At 46.4% G+C, this 25,388-nt stretch overlaps 1 protein-coding gene across 1 annotated transcript in view; it reads right to left on the bottom strand.

Moving 5' to 3' along the window:
- Nucleotides 1-25,107, bottom strand: part of RSPH6A (radial spoke head 6 homolog A) — a 74,403-nt gene extending 49,296 nt beyond the window's left edge. Inside the window, exons 1-2 of the mRNA XM_074219249.1 lie at nt 24,322-25,107; nt 20,653-20,884 (exon numbers count right to left, since the gene is read on the bottom strand). Of these exons, the coding sequence (XP_074075350.1) occupies nt 20,653-20,884; nt 24,322-24,986 (897 nt within the window). The 5' untranslated portion in view covers nt 24,987-25,107. The remainder of the gene's footprint in view (nt 1-20,652; nt 20,885-24,321) is intronic.
- Nucleotides 25,108-25,388: the final 281 nt, after the last annotated feature.

Here is a 25,388-nt window from a genome sequence, read left to right as displayed (position 1 = left end):
AGAGAGAACATGAAGATGGTAGAACCTTAGAACAGAGAATATCAATTTGACAGACCGTTAGAAGAGAGAGAGAACATCAAGTTGGGAGAGCCTCCGAACAAAGATCCAGGTGATACAGTCTTACAATACAGAAAATCAAGGTAGGAGAGCCTTAGACTAGAGAGAGAAGATCAATGTTGGAGAGCCGTAGAAGAAAGAACGCCAAGGTGGGAGAGCATAAGAACAGAGAAGATCAAGTTAAGAGAGCCTTAGAACAGAGAACATCAAACGGGGAGAGCCTTAGAAGAGAGAACATCAAAGTGGGACAGCCTTACAAAAGAGGGAAAACATCAAGGTGGGAGAGCGTTAGAATAGAGAGAGAACACTAGGTGGGAGAGCCTTACATTAGAGAATGTCAAGGCTGTAGAGCTTTAGAATAGAGAGAGAACAATAAGGTGGGAGAGTTTTAGAAAAAGGAACATCAAAATGGGACAGCCTTAGAACAGAGAACATCACGGTGGGAGAGCCTTAGAGCAGAGAACATCAAAGTGGGAGTGCTTAGGAAAACAGAACATCGAGGTGGATGAGCCTTCGAACAGAGAATATCAAGGTGGGAGAGACTTAGAAAAGACATAGAATATCAAGATGGGAGACCCTTAGAACAGAGAGAGAAAATCAAGGTAGGGGAGCCTGAGAACAGAGATTATCAAGGTGGGAGTGCCTTAGAACAGAGAACATCACAGTGCAAGAGCCTTGGAACAGAGAGAGAAGATCAAGGTGGGAGATCCTTAGAACTGAGAACATCACAGTGGGAGAGCCTGAGAAGAGAGAACATCAAAGTGAGAGAGCCTTAGAAAAGAGGAAAAACATCAAGGTGCTAGAGCGTTAGAATAGAGAGAGAACAACAGGTGGGAGGGCCTTAACATACAGAATGTCAAGGCAGGGGAGCTTTAGAAAAGAGAATATCAAGGTGGGAGAGCCTTAGAACAGAGAACATCAACGTGGAAGAGCCTTAGGACAGAGAGAGAAGATGAAGGTGTGAGAACCTTAGGACGAAGAATATCAAGGTGGGAGAGTCTCAGAAGAGAGAAGATCAAGGTGGGAGACTTTTAGAACAGAAAGAGAGCAAAAAGGTGGGAGAGCCAAAGAACAGGAGCGAACATCAATGTGGGAGAGCATTGGAACAGAGAACACTAAGGAGGGAGAGCCTTTGGAAAATTGAATGTCAAGGTGGGAGACTCTAAGAAAAGAGAGAGAACATGAAGATGGTAGAGCCTTAGAAAAGAGAATATCAAGATGAGAGACCCTTAGAAGAGAGAGAGAACATCAAGTTGGGAGAGCCTCCGAACAAAGATCCAGGTGATACAGTCTTCCAATACAGAAAATCAAGGTGGGAGGGCCTTAGACCAGAGAGAGGAGATCAAGTTTGGAGAGCCGTAGAAGAAAGAAAGTCAACGTGGGAGAGCATTAGAAAAGAAAAGATCAAGGTAAGAGAGCCTTAGAACAGAGAACCCCAAAGGGGGAGAGCCTTAGCAGAGAGAACATCAAAGTGAGAGAGCCTTACAAAAGAGGGAAAACATCAAGGTGGGAGAGAGTGAGAAAAGAGAGAGAACAAAAGGTGGGAGAGCCTTACGGTAGAGAATGTCAAGGCTGTAGAGCTTTAGAACAGAGAGAGAACAACAAGGTGGGAGAGTCTTAGAAAAATGAACATCAAAGAAGGACAGCCTTAGAGCAGAGAACATCATGGTCAGTGGGCCTTAGAACAAAGAACAGCAAGGTCGGGGAGCCTTACAACGGAGAACATCAAGGTGGCAGAGCCTAAGAACAGAGAACAAGGTGTGAGAGACTTAGAACAGAGAACATCATGGTAGGAGTAACTTCGAGCAGAGAACATCAAGGTGGGAGAGCCTTAGAGCAGAGAACATCAAAGTGGGAGTGCTTAGGAAAACAGAACATCGAGGTGCATGAGCCTTGGAACAGAGAATATCAAGGTGGGAGAGATTTAGAAAAACAAAGAATATCAAGATGGGAGACCCTTAGAACAAAGAGAGAAAATCAAGGTAGGAGAGCCTGAGAACAGAGATTATCAAGGTGGGAGTGCCTTAGAAGAGAGAACATCACAGTGGAAGAGCCTGGGAACATAAAGAGAAGATCAAGGTGGGAGAGCCTTAGAACAGAGAACATCAAAGTGGAAGAGCCTGAGAAGAGAGAACATCAAAGTGAGAGAGACTTAGAAAAGAGGAAAAACATCAAGGTGCTAGAGCCTTAGAATAGAGAGAGAACAACAGGTGGGAGGGTCTTAACATACAGAATGTCAAGGCAGGGGAGCTTTAGAAAAGAGAATATCAAGGTGGGAGAGGCTTAGAACAGAGAACATCAACGTGGAAGAGCCTTAGGAAACAGAGAGAAGTTGAAGGTGTGAGAACCTTAGGACGAAGAACGTCAAGGTGGGAGAGTCTCAGAAGAGAGAAGATCAAGGTGGGAGACTTTTAGAACAGAAAGAGAGCAACAAGGTGGGAGAGCCAAAGAACAGGAGCGAACATCAATGTGGGAGAGCATTGGAACAGAGAACACAAAGGAGAGAGAGCCTTTGGAAAATAGAATGTCAAGGTGGGAGAGCCTTAGAAAAGAGAGAGAACATGAAGATGGTAGAGCCTTAGAACAGAGAATATCAATTTGAGAGACCCTTAGAAGAGAGAGAGAACATCAAGTTGGGAGAGCCTCCGAACAAAGATCCAGGTGATACAGTCTTACAATACAGAAAATCAAGGTGGGAGAGCCTTAGACTAGAGAGAGAAGATCAAGGTTGGAGAGCCGTAGAAGAAAGAACGCCAAGGTGGGAGAGCATAAGAACAGAGAAGATCAAGTTAAGAGAGCCTTAGAACAGAGAACATCAAACGGGGAGAGCCTTAGAAGAGAGAACATCAAAGTGGGAGAGCCTGAGAACAGAGGGAAAACATCAAGGTGGGAGAGCGTTAGAATAGAGAGAGAACACAAGGTGGGAGAGCCTTACAGTAGAGAATGTCAAGGCTGTAGAGCTTTAGAACAGAGAGAGAACAACAAGGTGGGAGAGTCTTAGAAAAAGGAACATCAAAATGGGACAGCCTTAGAGCAGAGAACATCAAGGTGGGAGAGCCTAAGAATAGAAAACAGCAAGGTGGGGGAGCCTAAGGACAGAGATCAAGGAGTGAGAGACTTAGAACAGAGAACATTAAGGTGGGATAGCCTTAGAGCAGAGAATATCAAGGTGGATGAGCCTTAGAACAGAGAACATAAAGTTGGGAGAGCCTAAGAATAAAGATCAAGGTGGGAGAGACTTAGAGCAGAGACCGTCAAGGTGTTAGAGCCTTAGAGCAGAGAACATCAAGGTGGGAGTACCTTCGAGCAGAGAACATCAAGGTGGGAGAGCCTTAGAGCAGAGAACATCAAAGTGGGAGTGCTTAGGAACAGAGAACATCGAGGTGGATGAGTCTTAGAAAAGAGAATATCAAGGTGGGAGAGACTTAGAAAAGAGAGAGAATATCAAGATGGGAGAGCCTTAGAACAGAGAGAGAAAATCAAGGTAGGAGAGCCTGAGAACAGAGATTATCAAGGTGGGAGAGCCTTAGAACAGAGAACATCACAGTGGAAGACCCTTGGAACAGAGAGAGAAGATCAAGGTGGGAGAGCCTTAGAACAGGGAACATCAAAGGGGGAGAGCCTGAGAAGAGAGAACATCAAAGTGAGAGAGCCTTAGAAAAGAGGAAAAACATCAAGGTGGGAGAGCGTTAGAATACGGAGAAAACAACTGTTGGGAGGGCTTTAACATACAGAATGTCAAGGCAGGAGAGCTTTAGAACAGAGAACATCAAGGTGGGAGAGCCTTAGAGCAGAGAACATCAAGGTTGGAGTGCCTTAGAACAGAGAACATCAAGGTCGATGAGCCTTAGAACAGAGAACATCAAGGTGGGAGAGCCTTAGAACAGAGAGAGAACATCAAGGTAGGAGAGCCTTAGAACAGAGAATATCAAGGTGGGAGAGCCTAAGAATAGAGATCAAGGTGGGAGAGATTTAGATCAGAGAACATCAAGGTGGGAGAGACTTAGAGCAGAGACGGTCAAGGTGTTAGAGCCTTAGAGGAGAGAACATCAAGGTGGGAGTACCTTCGAACAGAGAACATCAAAGTCGGAGTGCCTAGGAACACAGAACATCAAGGTGGATGAGCCTTAGAACAGAGAATATCAAGGTGGGAGAGACTTAGAAAAGAGAGAGAACATCAAGGTGGGAGAGCCTTAGAACAGAGAGAGAACATCAAAGTAGGAGAGCCTGAGAACAGAGATTATTAAGGTGGGAGAGCCTTAGAACAGAGAACATCAAGGTGGGAGAACCTTAGAAAAGAGAACATCAAAGGGGGAGAGCCTGAGAAGAGAGAACATCAAAGTGAGAGTGCCTTAGAAAAGAGGAAAAACATCAAGGTGGGAGAGCGTTAGAAGAGAGAGAACAAAAGGTGGGAGGGCCTTGAAATACAGAATGCCAAGGCAGGAGAGCTTAAAACTGAGGGAGAACATCAAGGAGGAAGTGCCTTAGGACAGAGAACATCAATGTGGGAGAGGCTTGGAACAGAGGACAACAAGGTGGATGAGCCTTACAACAGAGAATCAAGTTGGGAGAGCCTTAGAACACAGATCAAGGTGGGAGAGCGTTAGAACAGGGAACATCCAGGTGGGAGAGCCTTAAAACAGAGAGAGAACATCAAGGTAGGAGAGCCTTGGAACAGAGAGAGAACATCTAGGTGGGAGAGCCTCAGTACGAAGATCCAGGTGGTAGAGCCTTAGAACAGAGAAAATCAAGGTGGGAGAACCTTAGACCAAGAGAGGACATCAAGGAGGGAGAACCTTAGAACAGAGAGAGAAGATGAAGGTGGTAGAGCCTTAGAGCAGAGAACGTCAAGGTGGGAGAGCCATAGAACAATGAACATAAAGGTGGGAGAGCCTTAGAACAGATCAGATCAAGGTGAGAGAGCCTTAGAACAGAGAACATCACGGTGGGAGAGCTTTAAAAGCAAGAGTGAACATCCAGGTGGGAGAGCCTTAAAACAGAGTGAGAACATCAAGATAGGAGAGCCTTGGAACAGAGAGAGAACATCAAGGGAGGAGAGCCTGGGAACAGAGGTTATCAAGGTGGGAGAGCCTTAGAACAGAGAACATCACAGTGGAAGAGCCTTGGAACAGAATGAGAAGATCAAGATTGTAGAGCCTTGGAACAGAGAGAGAACATCTAGGTGGGAGACACTTAGAGCAGACAACATCAAGGTCGGAATGCCATAGAACAGAGAACATCAAGGTGGATGAGCCTTAGAACAGAGGACATCAAGGTGGGAGAGCCTAAGAACTGAGATCAAGATTGGAGAGATTTAGAAGAGAGAACATCATGGTGGTAGAGACTTAGAGCAGAGACCGTCAAGGTGGTAGAACCTTAGAGCAGAGAATATCAAGGTGGGAGTACCTTCGAGCAGAGAACATCAAGGTGAGAGAGCCTTAGAGCAGAGAATAACAAGGTGGGAGAGCCTTATAACAGAGAGAGAAGAACAAGGTCAGAGAGCCTTAGAAGACACAACGTCAAGGTAGGAGAGCCTTAGAACACAAAACATCAATGTGGGAGAGTCTTAGAACAGACAACATCAAGGTGGGAGAGCCTTAGAACAGAGAACATCAGGGTGGGAGAGCCTGAGAACCGAGAACCTCAAGGTGGGAAAGCCTTAGTACAGAGAACAACAAGGTGGGAGAGCTTTAGTATAGAGAGATAATATCAAGGTGGGAGAGCCTTAGAACAGAGAGAGAACATCAAAGTGAGAAAGCCTTAGAACAAAGACAGAACATCCAGGTGGGAGAGCCTTAGAATAGAGAGAGAACATCAAGGTAGGAGAGCCTTAGAACAGAGAACATCAAGGTGGGTGAGCCTTAGGACAGAGAACATCAAAGTCAGAGAGCCTTTGAACAGAGATAAATGTCGAGTCTTTTAGAACAGAGAACATGAACATGGGAGAGCCTTAGAAGAGAGAGAGAATATCAAGGTGTGGGAGGCTTAGAACACAGAGAGAACATCAAGGTGTGAGAGGCTTAGAACAGAGAGAGAAGATCAAGGTAGGAAAGCCTTAGAGCAGAGTACATCAAGATGGGAGAGCATTAGAACAGAGAACACCAAGGTGGGAGAGCCTTAGAACACAGAACATCAAGGTTGGAGAGCCTTGGAAAAGAGGGAGAACATCAAGGGGGAGAGCCTTAGCACAGAGACCAAGGTGTGAGAGACTTAGAACAGAGAACATCAAGGTGGGAGCGCCTTTTAGCAGAGAACATCAAGGTGGGAGAACCTTAGAATAGAGAATATCTAGGTCGGAGAGCCTTGTAGGAGACATCAAGGTGGGAGAGCCTTAGAACAGAGAACATCAACGTGGGAGAGCCTTAGAACAAAGAGAGAACATCAAGGAGGGAGAAGCTTAGAACAGAGAACACCAAGGTGGGAGAGCCTTAGAAATGAGAGAAAGCATCAAGGTAGGAGAACCTTAGAACAGAGAACAACAAGGTGGGAGAGCTTTAGTAAAGAGAGGTTATCAAGGTGGAAAAGCCTTTGAGCAAAGAGAGAACATCCAGGTGGGAGAGCCTTAGAACACAGAGAGAACATCAAGATAGGAGAGCCTTAGAACAGAGAACATTCAGGTGGGTGAGCCTTAGAACAGAGAACATCAAAGTCGGAGAGCCTTAGAACAGAGATAAATGTCGAGACGCTTAGAACAGAGAATATCAAGATGGGAGAGCCTTAGAACAGAGAGAGAACATGAAGGTTGGAAAGCCTTAGAGCAGAGAACATCAAGATGGGAGAGCCTTAGAACAGAGAACATCAAGGTGGGAGAGCTTTAGAACAGTGAGAGAACATCAAGGTGGGAGAGCCTAAAAACACAGAACATGAAGGTGGGAGAGCCATTGAAAAGAGAGTGGAACATCAAACTGGGAGTGCCTTAGAGTAGAGAAAATCAAGGTCGGAGAGCCTTAGAACTGAGAACATCAAGATGGGAGAGCCTTAGAACAGAGAGAGAACGTCAAGGTGGGAGAGACTAAGAACAGAGAGAATAGATCAACATATGAGAGCCTTAGAACAGAGAACATCAATGTGGGTGAGCCTTAGAACAGAGAACACCAAGGTGGGTTAACCTTAAAACAGAGAACATCAAGGTCGGAGAGCCTTAGAACAGAGATAATCGTCGAGAGTCTTAGAACAGAGAACACCAAGGTGGGAGAGCCTTAGAACAGAGAGAGAGAACATCAAGGTAGGAGAGACTTAGAACAGAGAACATCAAGGTGGCAGAAACTTAGAACTGAGAACCTCAAGGTGGGAAAGCCTTAGTACAGAGAACAACAAGGTGGGAGAGTGTTAGTATAGAGAGATAATATCAAGGTAGGAGAGCCTTTGAACAAAGAGAGAACATCAAGGTTGGAGAGCCTTAGAACAGAGAGAGAACCTCAAAGTGAGATAGTCTTAGAACAAAGAGAGAACATCCAGGTGGGAGAGCCTTAGAACAGAGAGAGAACATAAAGGTAGGAGAGCCTTAGAACAGAGAACATCAAGGTAGGTGTGCCTTAGAACAGAGAACATCAAAGTTGGAAAGCCTTAGAACAGAGAAAAATGTCGACACTTTTAGAACAGAGAACATGAACGTGGGAGAGCCTTAGAAGAGAGAGAGAATATCAAGGTGTGAGAGGCTTAGAACACAGAGAGAACAACAAGGTGTGAGAGGCTTAGAACAGAGAGAGAAGATCAAGGTAGGAAAGCCTTAGAGCAGAGAACATCAAGAGGGGAGAGCATTAGAACAGAGAACACCAAGGTGGCAGAGCCTTAGAATACAGAACATCAAGGTTGGAGAGCTTTGGAAAAGAGAGAAAACATTAATGTGGGAGAGCCTTAGAACAAAGAGAGATCATGAAGATGGGAGAGCCTTAGAACAGATAACATCAAGGTCGGAGATCCTTAGAGCAGAAAACAAGGTGTGAGAGCCTTAGGACCGAGAACCTCAAGGTGGGAGAGCCTTAGAACAGAGAACATCAAGGTCGGAGATCCTTAGAGCAGAAAACAAGGTGTGAGAGCCTTAGAACCGAGAACCTCAAGGTGGGAAAGCCTTAGTACAGAGAACAACAAGGTGGGAGAGCTTTAGTATAGAGATAATATCAAGGTGGGAGAGCCTTTAAAAAAAAAGAGAGAACATCAAGTTTGGAGAGCCTTAGAACAGACAACACCAAAGTGAGAGAGCCTTAGAACAAAGGGAGAACATCCAGGTGGCAGAGCCTTAGAACAGAGAGAGAACATCAAGAAGAGAGAACAGAAAGGTAGGTGAGCCTTAGAACAGAGAACATCAAAGTCGGAGAGCCTTAGAACAGAGATAAATGTCGAAGCTTTTAGAACAGAGAATATCAAGGTGGGAGCACCTTAGAACAAAGAGAGAACATCAAGGTGGGAGCGCCTTAGAACCAAGAACGTCAAGGTGGGAGAGGCTTAGAACAGAGAGAGAACATCAAGGTAGGAAAGCGTTAGAGCAGAGAACATCAAGATGGGAGAGCCTTAGAACAGAGAACAGCAAGTGTGAGAGCCTTAGAACAGAGAACATAAAGGGGGGGAGAGCCTTAGAATAGAGAGAGAACATCAAGGTGGGAGAGCCTTAGAACACAGAACATCAATGTGGGAGAGCCTTGGAAAAGAGAGAGAACATCAGCTTGGGAGAGCCTTAGAACAAAGAGAGATCATCAAGGTCAGAGTGCCTCAGAACAGAGAACATGAAGGTAGGGAGCCTTAGAACACAGTGAGTAAATCAATGTGGGAGAGTCTTAGAACAGAGAACATCAAGTTGGGAGAGCCTTAGAAAAAAGACAGAACATCAAGATTGGGGAGCCTTAGAACAGAGAACATTAAGGTTGGAGAGCTTTAGAACAGAGAGAGAACATCAAGGTAGGAGAACCTTAGAAGAGAGAACATCAAGGTGGGTGAGCCTTAGAAGAGAGATCATCGAGGTCAGAGGGCCTTAGAACAGAGAAGAAGGTGTGAGAGCCTTAGAACAGAGAACAACATGGTGGGACAGGCTAAGAACAGTGAACAGCAATGTGGGAGAGATTTAGAACAGAGAATATCAAGGAGGGAGAGGCTTAGGACAGAGAGAGAACATCAAAGTGAGAGAGCCTTAGAACAAAGAGAGAACATCCAGGTGGGAGAGCCTTAGAACAGAGAGAGAATATCAAGGTAGGAGAGCCTTAGAACAGTGAACATCAAGGTGGGTGAGCCTTAGAGCAGACAACATCAAAGTCGGAGAGACTTAGAACAGAGATAAATGTCGAGACTTTTAGAACAGAGAATATCAAGGTGGGAGAGCCTTAGAACAAAGAGAGAACATCAAGGTGGGCGAGTCTTAGGGAAGAGAACTTCAAGGTGGAAGAGGCTTAGAAAAGAGATCAACGTGGGAGAGACTTAGAACAGAGAATATCAAGGAAAGAGAGCCTTAGAACAAAGAGAGAACATCAAGGTGGGAGAGGATTAGAACAGAGAGAGAACATCAAGGTAGGAAAGCATTAGAGCAGAGAACATCAAGATGGGAGAGCGTTAAAACAGAGAACAGCAAGGTGTGAGACTCAGAACAGAGAACATCAAGGTGTGAGAGCCTTAGAACAGAGAACATCAAGGTGGGAGAGCCTTTTAGCAGAGAACATCAAGGTGGGAGAACCTTAGAATAGAGAACATCTAGGTCGGAGAGCCTTGTAGGAGAGATCAAGGTGGGAGAGCCTTAGAACCGAGAACATCAAGGTGGGAGAGCCTTAGAACAAAAACAGAACATCAAGTATGGAGAGCCTTAGAACAGAGAACATACAGGTGGGAGAGCCTTAGAACAGAGAGAGAACATCAAGGTAGGAGAGCCTTACAACACAGAACATCAAGGTGGGAGAGCCTTAGAACAAAGAGTGAACATCACATTGGTAGAGCCTTAGAACAGACAGAGAACATGAAGGTAAGAGAGCCTTGGAGCAGAGAACATCAAGGTGCAAGAGACTTAGAACACAGAATATCAAGTTGGGAGAGCCTTAGGACAGAGAGAGAACATCAAGGTGGGAGAGCCTTAGAATTGAGAGAGAACGTCAAGGTGGGAGCGACTTAGAAGAGAGAGAACAGATCAAGCTAAGAGGGCCTTAGAACAGAGACAGAACATCAAGGTGGGTGAGCCTTAGAACAGAGAACATCAAAGTCGGAGAGCCTTAGAACAGAGACAAAGATGTGAGAGCCTTACAACTGAGAATATCATGGTGGGAGAGGCTTAGAGCAGTGAATATCAAGGTGAGAGAGCCTTAAAACAGAGAGACAAAATCAAGGTGGGAGAGCCTTGGAACAGAGAGTGAACAGCAAGGAGGGAGAGACTTAGAACAGAAACCAAGGTGTGAGAACCTTAGAACAGAGAACATCAAGGTGCCACAGCTTCAGAATAGAGATCATCAAGGTGGGAGAGCCTTAGAACAGAGAACACCAAGGTGGGAGAGACTTAGAACACAGAACTTCAAGGTGGGGGAGACTTACAATAGAGTGAGAACATCAACTTGGGAGAGCCTTAGAACAGAGAGAGAACATCAAGGTGGGGGACCCTTAAAACAGAAAACGGCAAGGTGGGATAGCTTTAGAACAGAGAGCATCAAGGTGGGATATGCTTAGAGCAGAGAACATCAAGGTGGCAGAGCCTTAGAACAGAGAACATCAAGGTAGGAGAGACTTGCAACAGAGAACATCAAGGTAGGAGAGACTTGGAACAGAGAACATCAAGGTGGGATATGCTTAGAGCAGAGAACATCAAGGTGGGAGAGCCTTAGAACTGAGAACTTCAAGGTGGGAAAGCCTTAGTACAGAGAACAACAAGGTGGGAGAGCTTTAGTATAGAGAGATAATATCCGGGTAGGAGAGCCTTTGAACAAAGAGAGAACATCAAGGTTGGAGAGCCTTAGAACAGAGAGAGAACATCAAGGTAGGAGAGCCTTAGAACAGAGAACATCAAGGTAGGTGAGCCTTAGGACAGAGAACATCAAAGTCAGAGAGCCTTAGAACAGAGATAAATGTCGAGACTTTTAGAACAGAGAACATGAACGTGGGAGAGCCTTAGAAGAGAGAGAGAATATCAAGGTGTGAGAGGCTTAGAACACAGAGAGAACATCAAGGTGTGAGAGGCTTAGAACAGACAGAGAAGATCAAGGTAGGAAAGCCTTACAGCAGAGAACATCAAGATGGGAGACCATTAGAACAGAGAACACCAAGGTTGGAGACCCTTAGAACACAGAACATCAAGGTTGGAGAGCCTTGGAAAAGAGAACATTATTGTGGGAGAGCCTTAGAACAAAGAGAGAAAATCAAGGTGGGAGAGCCTTGGAACAGAGAGAGAACATCAAGGTGGAAGAGCCTTAGAACAGAGACCAAGGTGTGAGAGCCTTAGAAGAGAGAACATCAAAGTGGGAGAGCCTTTTAGCAGAAAACATCAAGGTGGGAGAACCTCAGAATAGCAAACATCTAGGTCAGAGAGCCTTGTAAAAGAGATCAAGATAGGAGAGCCTTAGAAGAGAGAACATCAAGGGGGGGGAGCCTTAGAGCAGAGAACAGCAAGGTGTGAGAGACTTAGAACAGAAACATCAAGGTGGACGAGCCTTAGAACAGAGAACAACAAGGAGGTAGAAACTTAGAACAGAGAACATCAAGGTGGCACAGCTGCAGAAGAGAGATCATCAAGGTGGGAGAGCCTTAGAACAGAGAACACCAAGGTGAGAGAGACTTAGAACATAGAACATCAAGGTGGGAGAGACTTACAATAGAGTGAGAACATCAACTTGGGAGTGCCTTAGAAAAGAGAGAGAATATCAACGTGGGAGACCCTTAGAACAGAAACCAGCAAGGTGGGATAGCTTTAGAACAGAGAGCATCAAGGTGGGTGAGCATTAGAACAGACAGAGAACATCAAGATGGTAGAGCCTTAGAGCAGAGATAAATGTCAGAGAGCCTTAGAACAGAGAACAGCAAGGTCGGAGAGCCTTAGAACAAAGAGCGAACATCAAATTGGGACAGCCTTAGAATGGACAGAGAACATGAAGGTAAGAGAGCCTTGGAGCAGAAAACATCAAGGTGGAAGAGACTTAGAACACAGAATATCAAGTTGGGAGAGCCTTAGGACAGAGAGAGAACATCAAGGTGGGAGAGCATTAAAACAGAGAGAGAACGTCAAGGTGGGAGCGACTTAGAAGACAGAGAACAGATCAAGGTAAGAGAGCCTTAGAACAGAAACAGATCATTAAGGTGGGAGCGCCTTACAGAAGAAAACATCAAGGTGGGAGACACTTAGAAGAGAGAACGTCAAGGTGGGAGTGACTTACAACAGACAACATCAAGGTGGCAGAGCCTTAGAACGGAGAACATATAGGTTGGAGAGGATTAGAGCACAGAACGTCATGGTGGCAGAGCCTTAGGAAAAAGAACATCAAGGTTGGAGAGCCTTAGAGCAGAGAATATCAAGATGTGAGAGCCTTAGAACAGAGAGAGAATGTCAAGGTGGGAGAGACTTAGAACAGAGAGAACAGATCAAGGTAAGCGACCCTTAGAACAGAGAACATCATGGTGGGAGAGGCTTAGGGCAGTGAACATCAAGGTGAGAGAGACTTAGAACAAAGAGAGAAAATCAAGGTGGGAGAGCCTTGGAACAGAGAGAGAACATCAAGGTGGGAGAGCCTTTTACCAGTGAACATCAAGGTGGGAGAAACATAGAATAGAGAACATCTAGGTCAGAGAGCCTTGTAACAGAGATCAAGGTTGGAGAGCCTTACAACCGAGACCTCAAGGTGGGAAAGCCTTAGAACAAAGACAGAACATCAAGATTTGAGAGCCTTAGAACACAGAACATCAAGGTGGGAGAGCCTCAGAAAAGAGAACATCAACGTGGGAGAGCCATAGAGCAGAGTACATCAAGGTGTGAGAGACTTAGAACAGAAAACATCAAGGTGGGCAAGCCTTAGAACAGAGAACAACAAGGAGGTAGAACCTTAGAACAGAGACCATCAAGGTGGCACAGCTTAAGAATAGAGATCACCAAGGTAAGAGAGCCTTAGAACAGAGAACACTAAGGTGGGAGAGACTTACAACAGGGTGAGAACATCAACTTGGGAGAGCCTTGGAACAGAGAGAGAACATCAACGTGGGATAGCTTTAGAACAGAGAGCATCAAGGTGGGAGAGCATTAGAACAGACAGAGAACAACAAGATGGTAGACCCTTAGAACAGAGATAAATGTGGGAGAGCCTTAGAACAGAGAACATCAAGGTCGGAGAGCCTTAGAACAAAGAGCGAACATCAAATTGGGAGAGGTTAGAACAGACAGAGAACATGAAGGTAAGAGAGCCTTGGAGCAGAAAACATCAAGGTGGAAGAGACTTAGAACACAGAATATCAAGGTGGGAGAGCCTTAGAGCAGAGAACTTCATGGTGGGAGAGCCTTAGAACCGAGAACGTCAAAGTGGGAGAGACTTAGAACAGAGAACATCAACGTGGGAGAGAATTAGAACAGAGAATATCAAGGAGGGAGAGCCTTAGGACAGAGAGAGAACATCAAGGTGGGAGAGCCTTAGAACACAGAACATCAATGTGGGAGAGTCTTAGAACAGACATCATCAAGGTAGGAGAGCTTTAGTATAGAGAGATAATATCAAGGTGGGAGAGCCTTTGAACAAAGAGAGAACATCAAGGATGGAGAGCCTTAGAACAGAGAGAGAACATCCAGGTGGGAGAGCTTTAGAACAGAGAGAGAACATCAAGGTAGGAGAGACTTAGAACAGAGAACATCAAGGTGGGAGATCCTTAGAGCAGAGAACATCAAGGTTGGAGAGCCTTAGAACAGAGAGAGAACATCAAAGTGAGAAAGCCTTAGAACAAAGACAGAACATCCAGGTGGGAGAGCCTTAGAACAGAGAGAGAACATCAAGGTAGGAGAGCCTTAGAACAGAGAACATCAAGGTGGGTGAGCCTTAGGACAGAGAACATCAAAGTCAGAGAGCCTTAGAACAGAGATAAATGTCGAGACTTTTAGAACAGAGAACATGAACATGGGAGAGCCTTAGAAGAGAGAGAGAATATCAAGGTGTGAGAGGCTTAGAACACAGAGAGAACATCAAGGTGTGAGAGGCTTAGAACAGAGAGAGAAGATCAAGGTAGGAAAGCCTTAGAGCAGAGTACATCAAGATGGGAGAGCATTAGAACAGAGAACACCAAGGTGGGAGAGCCTTAGAACACAGAACATCAAGGTTGGAGAGCCTTGGAAAACAGAGAACATCAAGGGGGAGAGCCTTAGCACAGAGACCAAGGTGTGAGAGACTTAGAACAGAGAACATCAAGGTGGGAGCGCCTTTTAGCAGAGAACATCAAGGTGGGAGAACCTTAGAATAGAGAATGTCTAGGTCGGAGAGCCTTGTAGGAGAGATCAAGGTGGGAGAGCCTTAGAACAGAGAACATCTACGTGGGAGAGCCTTAGAACAGAGAACATCAACGTGGGAGAGCCTTAGAACAAAGAGAGAACATCAAGGTGGGAGAAGCTTAGAACAGAGAACACCAAGGTGGTAGAGCCTTAGAACAGAGAGAGAGCATCAAGGTAGGAGAACCTTAGAACAGAGAACAACAAGGTGGGAGAGCTTTAGTATAGAGAGAGGTTATCAAGGTGGAAAAGCCTTTGAACAAAGGGAGAACATCCAGGTGGGAGAGCCTTAGAACACAGAGAGAACATCAAGATAGGAGAGCCTTAGAACAGAGAACATTCAGGTGGGTGAGCCTTAGAACAGAGAACATCAAAGTCGGAGAGCCTTAGAACAGAGATAAATGTCGAGACGCTTAGAACAGAGAATATCAAGATGGGAGAGCCTTAGAACAGAGAGAGAACATGAAGTTTGGAAAGCCTTAGAGCAGAGAACATCAAGATGGGAGAGCCTTAGAACAGAGAACACCAAGGTGTGAGAGCCTTAGAACAGAGAACATCAAGGTGGGAGAGCTTTAGAACACAGAACATGAAGGTGGGAGAGCCATTGAAAAGAGAGTGGAACATCAACCTGGGAGTGCCTTAGAGTAGAGAACAGCAAGGTCGGAGAGCATTAGAACTGAGAACATCAAGGTGGGAGAGCCTTAGAACAGAGAGAGAACGTCAAGGTGGGAGAGACTAAGAACAGAGAGAACAGATCAATGTATGAGAGCCTTAGAACAGAGAACATCAATGTGGGTGAACCTTAGAACAGAGAACACCAAGGTGGGTTAGCCTTAAAACAGAGAACATCAAGGTCGGAGAGCCTTAGAACAGAGATAATTGTCGAGAGTCTTAGAACAGAGAACACCAAGGTGGGAGAGCCTTAGAACAGAGAGAGAACATCAAGGTGGGAGCGCCTTAGAGAAGAGAACGTCAAGGTGCGAGGGCCTTAGAACCGAGACCATCAAGGTGGGAGAGCCTTAGAACAGAGAACCTCTACATGGGAGAGCCTTAGAACAGAGAACCTCTACATGGGAGAGCCTTAGAACAGAGAACATCAAGGTGGGAGAGGCTTAGAACAGAGAGAGAACATCAAGGTAGGAAAACCTTAGAGCAGAGAACATAAAGATGGGAATGCCTTAGAACAGAGAACACCAAGGTGGGAGAGACTTAGAACAGAGAGAGTACATCAGGTTGCGAGAGCCTTAGAACAAAGAGAGAACATCAGTGTGGTAGAGCCTTAGAGCAGAGAGAGAGCATCAACGTAGGAGCACCTTAGAACAGAGAACATCAAAGTGGGAGAGCCTTAGAATAGAGAACAACAAGGTGGGAGAGTTTTAGTATAGAGAGAGGTTATCAAGGTGGAAAAGCCTTTGAACAAAAAGAGAAAATCAAGGTGGGATAGCCTTAGTACAGAGAGAGAGAACATCAAGGTAGGAGAGCCTTAGAACAGAGAACATCAAGGTGGGAGAGCCTTAGAACAGAGAGAGAACATCAAGGTAGGAGAGCCTTAGAAGAGAGAACATCGATGAGGGTGAGCCTTAGAACAGAGAACATCAAAGTCGGAGAGCCTTAGAACAGAGATAAGTGTCGAGACTCTTAGAACAGAGAACATTAAGATGGGAGAGCCTTAGATCAGAGAGAGAAAATCAAGGTGGGAGCGCCTTAGTGAAGAGAACGTCAAGGTGGGGGAGCCTTAGAACCGCGAACATCAAGGTGGGAGAGCCTTAAAACAGAGAATGTCAACATGGAGGGAGAGCCTTAGAACAGAGAGAGAACATAAACATGGGAGAGCCTTAGAAAAGAGAACATCAAGGTGGAAGAGGCTTAGAACATAGAACATCAAGGTGGGAGAGCCTTAGAGCCCAGAATGTCAAGGTGGGTGAGACTTAGAAAAGAGAATATCAAGGTGGGAGAGCCTAAGAGCAGAGAATGTCAAGGTGTGAGAGACATAGAACAGAAATCATCAAGGTAGCAGAGCCTTAGAACAGAGAACAACAAGGTGGGAGCGCCTTAGAACAGAGAACATCAAGGTGGCACAGCTTCAGAATAGAGTTCATCAAGGTAGGAGAGCCTTAGAACAGAGAACACCAAGGTGAGAGAGACTTAGAACACAGAACATCTAGATGGGAGAGCCTTACAATAGTGTGATAACATGAACTTTAGAGAGCCTTAGAACACAGAGAGAGCATCAAGGTGGGAGACCCTTAGAACAGAGAACAGCAAGGTGGGATAGCTTTAGAACAGAGAGCATCAAGGTGGGAGAGCATTAGAACAGAGATAAATGTGGGAGAGCCTTAGAACAGAGAACATCAAGGTCGGGGAGCCTTAGAACAAAGAGCAAACATCAAGGTGGGAGAGCCTTAGAACAGACAGAGAACATGAAGTTAGAAGAGCCTTAGAGCAGAGAACATCAAGGTGGAAGAGCCTTAGAACAAAGAGAGAACATCAAGGTGGGAGAGCCTTAGAACAAAGACAGTACATAAAGGTAGGAAAGCCTTAGAGCAGAGAACATAAAGATGGGAGACCCTTAGAAGAGAATACCAAGTTGTGAGAGCCTTAGAACAGAGAGAGGACATCAAGGTGGGAGAGCCTTAGAACAAAGAGAGAACATCAAGGTGGGAGAGCCTTAGAACAGAGAGAACATCAAGGTAGGAGAGCTTTAGAACAGAGAACATCAAGGTGGGAGAGCCTTAGTACAGAGAACAACAAGGTGGGAGAGCTTTAGTGTAGAGAGAGATTATCAAGGTGGAAAAGCCTTTGAACAAAGAGAGAACATCAAGGTTGGAGAGCCTTAGAACAGAGAGACAACATCAAGGTGGGAGAGCCTTAGAACAAAGAGAGAACCTCCAAGTGGGAGAGCCGTAGAACAGAGAGAGAACATCAAGGTAGGAGAGCCTTAGAAAAGAGAACATCAAGGTCAGAGAGCCTTAGAACTGCGAACATCAAGCTGGGAGAGCCTTAGAACAGAGAGAGAACTTCAAGGTGGGAGAGACTGAGAACAGAGAGAACAGATCAAGGTAGGAGAGCCTTAGAACAGAGAATATCAAGGTGGGAGAGCCTTAGAACAGAGAACACCAAGGTGGGTGAGCCTTAGAACAGAGAACATGAAGGTTGGAGAGCCTTAGAACAAGAGATAAATGTCAAGAGTCTTAGAACAGAGAACACCAAGGTGGGAGAGCCTTACAGCCATGAACCTCAAGGTGGGAGGGCCTTAGAACCGAGAACATCAAGGTGGGAGAGCCTTAGAACAGAGAACATCTACTTGGGAGAGCCTTAGAACAGAGAACATCAACGTGGGAGAGCCTTAGACCAAAGAGAGAACATCAAGGTGGGAGAGCCTTAGAACAAAGAGAGAACATCAAGGCAGGAAAGCCTTAGAGCAGAGAACATAAAGATTGGAGAGCCTTAGAACAGAGAACACCAAGGTGTGAGAGCCTTAGAACAGAGAGAGAACATCAAGGTGCGAGAGCCTTAGAACAAAGAGAGAACATCAAGGCAGGAAAGCCTTAGAGCAGAGAACATAAAGATGGGAGAGCCTTAGAACAGAGAACACCAAGGTGTGAGAGCCTTAGAACAGAGAGAGAACATCAAGGTGCGAGAGCCTTAGAACAAAGAGAGAACATCAAGGTGGGAGAGGCTTATCACAGAGAGAGAACATCAAGGTAGGAGAGCCTTAGAACAGAGAACATCATGGTGGGAGAGTTTTAGTATAGAGAGAGATTATCAAGGTGGAAAAGCCTTTGAACAAAGAGAGAACATCAAGGTTGGAGAGCCTTAGAACAGAGAGACAACATCAAGGTGGGAGAGCCTTAGAACAAAGAGAGAACATCCAGGTGGGAGAGCCTTAGAACAGAGAGAGAACATGAAGGTAGGAGAGCCTTAGAACAGAGAACATCAATGTGCGTGAGACTTAGAACAGAGAACATCAAAGTCAGAGAGACTTAGAACAGAGATAAATGTCGAGACTCTTAGAACAGAGAACATTAAGGTGGGAGAGCCTTAGAACAGGAGAGAACATCAAGGTGGGAGTGCCTTAGAGAAGAGATCATCAAGGTGGGAGAGCCTTGGAACAGACAACATCAATGTGGGGGAGCCTTAGAGGAGAGAACCTCAAGGTGGGAGAGCCTTAGAACACAGAACATCAAGGTGGGAGCGCCTTGAAAAAGAGAGAGAACGTCAAGGTGGGAGAGACTTAGAACAGAGAGAACAGATCAAGGTAAGAGAGCCTTAGAACAGAGAACATCATGGTGGGAGAGCCTTAGAGCAGTGAACATCAAGGTGGGAGAGCCTTAGAACAGAGAGAGCCTTAGAAAAGAGAACATGAAGTGGGGAGAGCCTTACAACAGAGAAGGTCAAGGTGGGACAGCCTTAGAATAGAGAAGATCAAGGTGGGAGAGCCTTAGAATAGAAAGAAGACATCAACATGGGAGAGCCTTAAAACAGAGAGAGAACATCAAGGTGGCAGAGCCTTGGAACAGAGAGAGAACATCAAGGTGGGAGAGCCTTAGAAAAGAGAACATCAAGGTGGGAGAGGCTTATCACAGAGAGAGAACATCAAGGTAGGAGAGCCTTAGAACAGAGAACATCATGGTGGGAGAGTTTTAGTATAGAGAGAGATTATCAAGGTGGAAAAGCCTTTGAACAAAGAGAGAACATCAAGGTTGGAGAGCCTTAGAACAGAGAACATCAAGGTGGGAGAGGCTTATAGCAGGGAACATCAAGGTTGGAGAGCCTTAGAACAGAGAAAGAACATCAAGGTAGGAGAGCCTTCGGACAGAGAACATCAATGAATATTTGCTGTATTAGAAATGAAAACATCTTAGTATTAATATGAAAATGGTCTTGACCTTTCAGATCCCCTGACAGGATCTTAGGGGCCCCCCAGGTTCCCACACTTTGAGAAGGACACTTCGCCACTACAAAACCTTGGACTTAACTTTTCCAGGAAGCAGAAACGTTCTAGAACCCATAAATGAGCTTATCTCTCTTTTTCTCTATCGCTCTAACAAGAAATCTGTCCTTACATGAAGATGATATTGACTTCTTTGGAATTTCCATCAAGTGCTCCTAGTTCTGGAGGTGGCTAGATGGTCCAGTGGCTAGAGCTGTGGACCTGGAGTCAAGAAGACCTGAGTTTAAATCCCAACCTCAAACTCACTAGCTCGATAATCCTCGAGCAATCACTTAAGCTGTTTGCCTTAGTTCACTTGAGAAGGAAAGGACAAACCACCCGAATATCTTTGCCACCCAAAGCCCCCCACGGACAGTATTAGTGTCCTATGGTCCTCAGGGTCTTGAAGGTGTGACTGAACAACAAGCTCCCAGCTCTGCCCATGAAGGCAGAGCAGATCAAATCCCTTTTCCGTGTGATAGAATCTCAAATGCTTAAAAACACCCCCCCCCCATTATCCTCAGTCTTTTTTGTTTAATTTTTTTTCTGGCTACGCATCCATATCGACAGTTTTCAGCCCTTGACTCCATTCTCTGGACCTGCTCTGGACCTGATCAAAATCCCTCCTAAGTCTGGAACCCAGAACTGGCCACAGTTCTCTAGGTGGGGACTGACCAATGAATTTTGGTCTTCCCCAATCTTCTCGACAGTCCACTCGTAACTAAACAATGACTGCCCAATAGGACACATGGGAAGTGATTTGGACATAAAGGACGTTACCATAAGTAAATTAGGAGAGCATAGGGATAGTTTACCTGTCAGATCTTTGAAGAAGGGAAGAATTTGTGGTCAAACAAGAGAAAGAGACATTATTAGATGTAAAACAGATATTTTGGATTATGTTAAGTTTAAAAAGTTTTGCACAATTAAAAACAGTGCAGGTATGCCCCTGTATATGTAGACAAGGCTAGTGTTTTGTGGAATGTATTTGTATGTTCATTTATTATCATTTGCATGTTATGAATTGGTGTGTGATTTATGATGATTGTGTGTAAGTATGTTGTGGTCATATTATAAATATGTGTTCATGTGAGGGGTGTGTGTGTGTGTGTGTGTGTGTGTGTGTGTGTGTAAGATCTCAGGTACCATTTCTTGAATGTGGCTTTCATGTCCTCTTGCCCTGTCTCCCTGGGGATATCAGTACAGCTGGGATGCAGTGGGGCTAGGGATGGGGCAGTGCACTTACCACCTCCTCTTCCATCTCCTGCTCACCCTCGCCTGCCCCACGTTGGAACAGGACCTTCTGCTTCTCAGCCATCTCATAGGTAGGCTGCATCTCGGGATCATCCCTCAGTGTATCCAGTTTCTTGTGGAACCACTCCTCCTGGACTGACCGGTTCAGGGACTCAAAGATGGACAGGGGTTCCTCTGGTCGCTCGTTCAGGATCTTGGTCAGCAAGTTCACCAGATGTTCATACCTGCAAGGACAGGGACTCTTGAGATTAAATGGCTAGGTTCTCCCACCCCACAAAGGTCAGAGGGCTGTGGTCAGGAGACAAAGGAACTTTAGGAATTGGGTTGTTTGGTCCCTGGGAGAACAAGTGAGGCACAAGTTGGGATGGGGGTGGGGTGGGGAAGGGGCATTCACCATGTCTCTCCCTTACTCAGGATCCCTTCCTGGATCCCTATGATCTGTGGGATCCAACCCTTAGTCTGTTATTCAACTCTCCACTGCCCATCCCTGACCTCTTTCTCCAAGTCCCTACGTCAGACCAGATCCTGGGAATCCTAGACTAGTAATGAGAAGCTCAGTGACAGAAAGATCCCAGAGATCAGCTCTGAGCTTTTAATAAAAGTCCAGAGGAGGTAAAGGACATGCCTAAATCACACAGTGGAAGGAGGTGGGGGAAGAGAGACAGAGACAGAGAGAGAAAACAGAGAGGAGAGAAGAGAACAGTAGTCATGGCTCCTGGATTCTAACCCTGCCCAGTCTCCTCCCTGTCTTCCTGTGTGACTTCATTTAAGCCCCTCAATTTCTCCCCCCACACACAGAAGGTGGATTAATAACAATCCTTCCTTCCTCCTTCCTCTCCCCAGCGCTGTGGTAAGGACATTGTATCCCATATGGGGAAACTGAGGCTAGGGTGAGGTGCCTTGCCCAAGGCCTCACAAGTCTCTGCAGTAAAGCCAGGATCCAAACCACATCCTTTGACTTCACATAAGATATTCTTGACACTAAAGCTCGATATATAGTGAAGTGTTTTAAAGATCAGACACAGCAGTCCCCCAGGGAGTGGTAAAAAGGTCCATAGGTTGGAATGCAGGACACCTGGCTCACCCTCTCCTTACTGGGTCACTCGGCCAGTTTCTTTCTAATCCAGTTCAATCCAAGAAGTATTAAGCCCCTTCTGTGTACAAAGCACTCTGCTAGGTGCTAAAACACAACATAAACCCCCAAAGCCTGTCCTCAGGGAGCTTATGTTCTATTTGGGGTAGGAGGAAAGGGAGGAAGCATGTGAATTAATCCACAGAATAATTTAAGGACACCCTGGTTCTGGGGCAGAGTGGAGCAGGGAGGACTCTAGAAAAATTATCTTATTTCAGAAAAGCCGTATCATAAAGGGCTTGAGATGCCAGGTGTATTTGACCTTAGGAGTCATACGGAGCCATAGAGATTTCTTGAACTGGGAAATGACACAGTTACTATTGGGCTTTAGAATGTGTTTTGGAAGCTTAATGGAGCATGGATTGGGGAAGAGAAAGGTCAGAAGCTGGGAGTCCAACAGGAAGTTGTTAGAAGAATCCAGGCAAGAGGCTAAGAACAGACTAAACTGGAGGAGAGGTGATATGAGTAAAAGATAGGAATAGATGGATGGGGGAATCATTTTGAGAGTAGACTCACTAAGTCTTGGTGATTGTCTGGCTATGAGGTCGTGAATTTTGGTGAATGGAAGAATGATGGCGCCCCCAATAATATGAGAAAACTGGCAGTGAGAATGGGTGAGGAGGGCAGAGAAGAGATTCATGCCATTTTAGAAGTCTCTGAGTAAAAGATGTCTGCCGAATATTCCATTTGAGATGTCTAAAGCAGTTAGCAATAGCCGAGCCCGGCAGAGAGGTCAGGACTGGGTCCACCTGGAAAGCATCTGTCTAGGGACACTGGCTTGGATCACACAGCCCATGTGGACTTGGTACAGGAAGGGTGCAGGAAGCTAAAACTAGGTAGGAAAGGACCCAGGAGAGAGCAGTTGGAAGAACCCAGGGTTTGGAAGAGTTATCTCAGAGGGTGATCAGCTTCCCTCGACGGAGCAATTAAGAGATATGGTATCTCTGGACAGAAGTCCCATTTAAGAGGTGAAATTGGAAACTACTTGCAAAGGGATAACCAAGGAATTGGAAAGAGAAAATGGAGATTTTTTTTCAGGGAATTGGACTATGCAAGGGAGATTATATCTTGGGAAAGGGCATTTTAAAAAACCCTGTATATGTTTGTAGACAGCAGGAAAGGAACCAGTAGATAGGGCCAAATTAAAGATTGGGGGGGGAGGGGTTTGAGGGGGAGTGGGCTGCCCAGTGGATATGGGAGAGAATGGGATCAAGACTAAAGCTCATCCTTAGCAAGAAGGATTTTGGTCAAAGCAGGTAAAGAAGGGAGGGGGGGATAGGAAGGAATTCTAAAGTACAGAATAGGGGAGCAAAGGAAATTCATCATGGACAGCCTCTTACTGACTCATTTCCTCTTCTAAGTGAGAAATTAGAGAATGGACAGTGTGAGAAACTTGTGGGAAGGAGATATGGAGCAGCCAGTGTGAGATGGAAAATTTAGGAAAGAATAAAAGAATTTCTGGGTCTGGAAAGATCCACTTAAGGTTGGATGACAAATTGATGGTAGACCCAGTTGGCTTGGAACAACTGGCCAGTACCTTTCTATAGCAAGAGAATAGGGTTGGAAAGACAATTCTAAAAGACGTGTGATATCAAATGCCATCCATATCTAGACAGTTCCCAGCTTATTATCTGCAATTTAAAAAAAGGTGTATTATGCAGTCTCTTTTTTCTTCCATTTGGGTTTGATTCTTCTTTCACAAGATTAATATTAGATGGCTTTCTTTCAGGGGAAGGGGGGCAGAAAAATGTAGAACAAAATTTTGCAAAAAAAAAAAAAAAGGTGAAAGCTATTATTTACATGTTGTTGGAAAAACAAACAAAAAACCAAATAGAGAATAGGAATGAGAAAGGTGAATGGCAAGCAGTGATCCAGGGTCAGAGTGTGGCAATAGGACAAAACAAATTGATTCAGTGTGAGAGGACAGATGTAGCAGCAGAGTGGTGTGGTGGCTTGGGGGCAGAGGGAGAGGCAGCAGGTTAGGTGAAGATGGGAGAGATCCATGAAGGGGGAAGAATAAGGTACCAAGGAATGACAAGTGCTAATTTATCAGAAAGGGGACTTTCAGAGTTCTATCCTGTTGGATACTTAGGGGTGATGAGGGGATCAGGGCCCGAGCTTGGTGTAATGGGGCCAAGGGGCAAGGCAGAGGTCTCCCTTTCCTCTCTGCTAAATGCGAGTATCTTGTATTCTAACAAAATGATCTCCAAGAACCATTTTGACCTTAAGTCTTGGCCATGGTAATCCTGTCCCATTTCTATAGCTTTCAGGACTATAGCTCCCAACAATCCTTTTACAGCTGCAGAAACTGGGGCCTCTGTGGCAGGGTCTTTTGACCATAGGAATAGTCTGTCTCCTATGCCCACTGCTCTGGAGGTTCTCTATGGACCCATAGATTGTGTGATCTTGGACCCATCCCATCCCTTCCTTGGGTCTGTTCCCTAATTTTGTCCAATGGGAAGGGGAGGGTAGTGGTTGAAGGCTCCACTGGCCTTCCCTCTCAGGGCCTGGGGGCTGTCCATATCTCACAGGCTGAGGTCACACTTGGCACTGGTCTTCAGCAGGTAGGCCTTGGCATTCTGTAACATCAGTTCCCGGGGCTCAGGCTCAGGGAGCTCGTAGTCGAAGGGCCCAAAGGAGAGGCCCACGTGAGAGCCTCTGAACTGAGGATCGTTCAAGGCATAGGGGCCGTGGAAGCCCTCCTCCTCCTCCTGCTGGAAGCTGCCGGAGGACAGTGTGGGTTCCGGCTGAAATATGGTGCTGCTGCGTTGATAGAGCCCCCCAGCCACTGGAATGAAGGTCTCTGGCATGCTGACTTGGCTGGGGGCTGTGCCCACCAAGTCATACATCTGCTCTAACTGGGAGGGCGTTTCCATCAGATCGTTGTCTACTTCTTCGTCTGGCAACCCCAGGCTCGCTTGGGACCTTGGCCCCCTCAGGTTGCCTTGGGACAACGGCGGCCCCATGCCCATCTGGGACCCCCGTCCGCCCAGGCTGACTTGGGACCCACGGGCTGAAACCTCCCCTAGCCTAGTAACTGAAGGGGCCTGGGTCAGAGAACGTCGCCTTTCTGCCCCCTCCAGTGACCCCCGAGACCCCCTCCTCTCCTGAGATCCCCGCCTCTCCTGGGACCCCCGCCTCTCCTGGCTCTGCTTGCGGGACAGGCCCTTTCTCTCATCCGGCTGTTCCTCCATGGTCAGCCCTGTTCAACGCTTCCCAAGGACGGCCCGAGAGAGGATGCTCGCGGCCGAACGGCCCGTCTCCAAGGCAACTGTTACCAAGGCGCGGAGCGCCGGCCCCTGGGGACCACCGGCCGCCGGGCAAGGCTCGGGCGGCGCAGGCGCAGACGCAGCGCGCGCACATACAGCGCGCGGAGCTCCGCCCACGAGGCGGGGCCAGTGGGCCCCGCCCCCCGCCGTCCGAGGGGCGCCTAGCACGCGCGGGACCGAGCCCCGCCCCAGTGGGCGGCGCAGGCCCCGGAGGCGGGGGCAGCGTGGCTCCCGCGTGCCCAGTGGGCGGCGCCAGCGTGGCTCCTGCATGCCCAGTGGGCGGCGCAGACCCCGGAGGCGGGGGCAGCATGGCTCCTGCGTGCCCAG

This window comes from Macrotis lagotis, chromosome 1, assembly GCF_037893015.1.
Source record: "Macrotis lagotis isolate mMagLag1 chromosome 1, bilby.v1.9.chrom.fasta, whole genome shotgun sequence".
Lineage (NCBI taxonomy): Eukaryota > Metazoa > Chordata > Mammalia > Peramelemorphia > Peramelidae > Macrotis > Macrotis lagotis.
The sequence above is the reverse complement of the archived record's forward strand: the minus strand, read 5'-3'. Positions and strand labels throughout refer to the sequence as shown.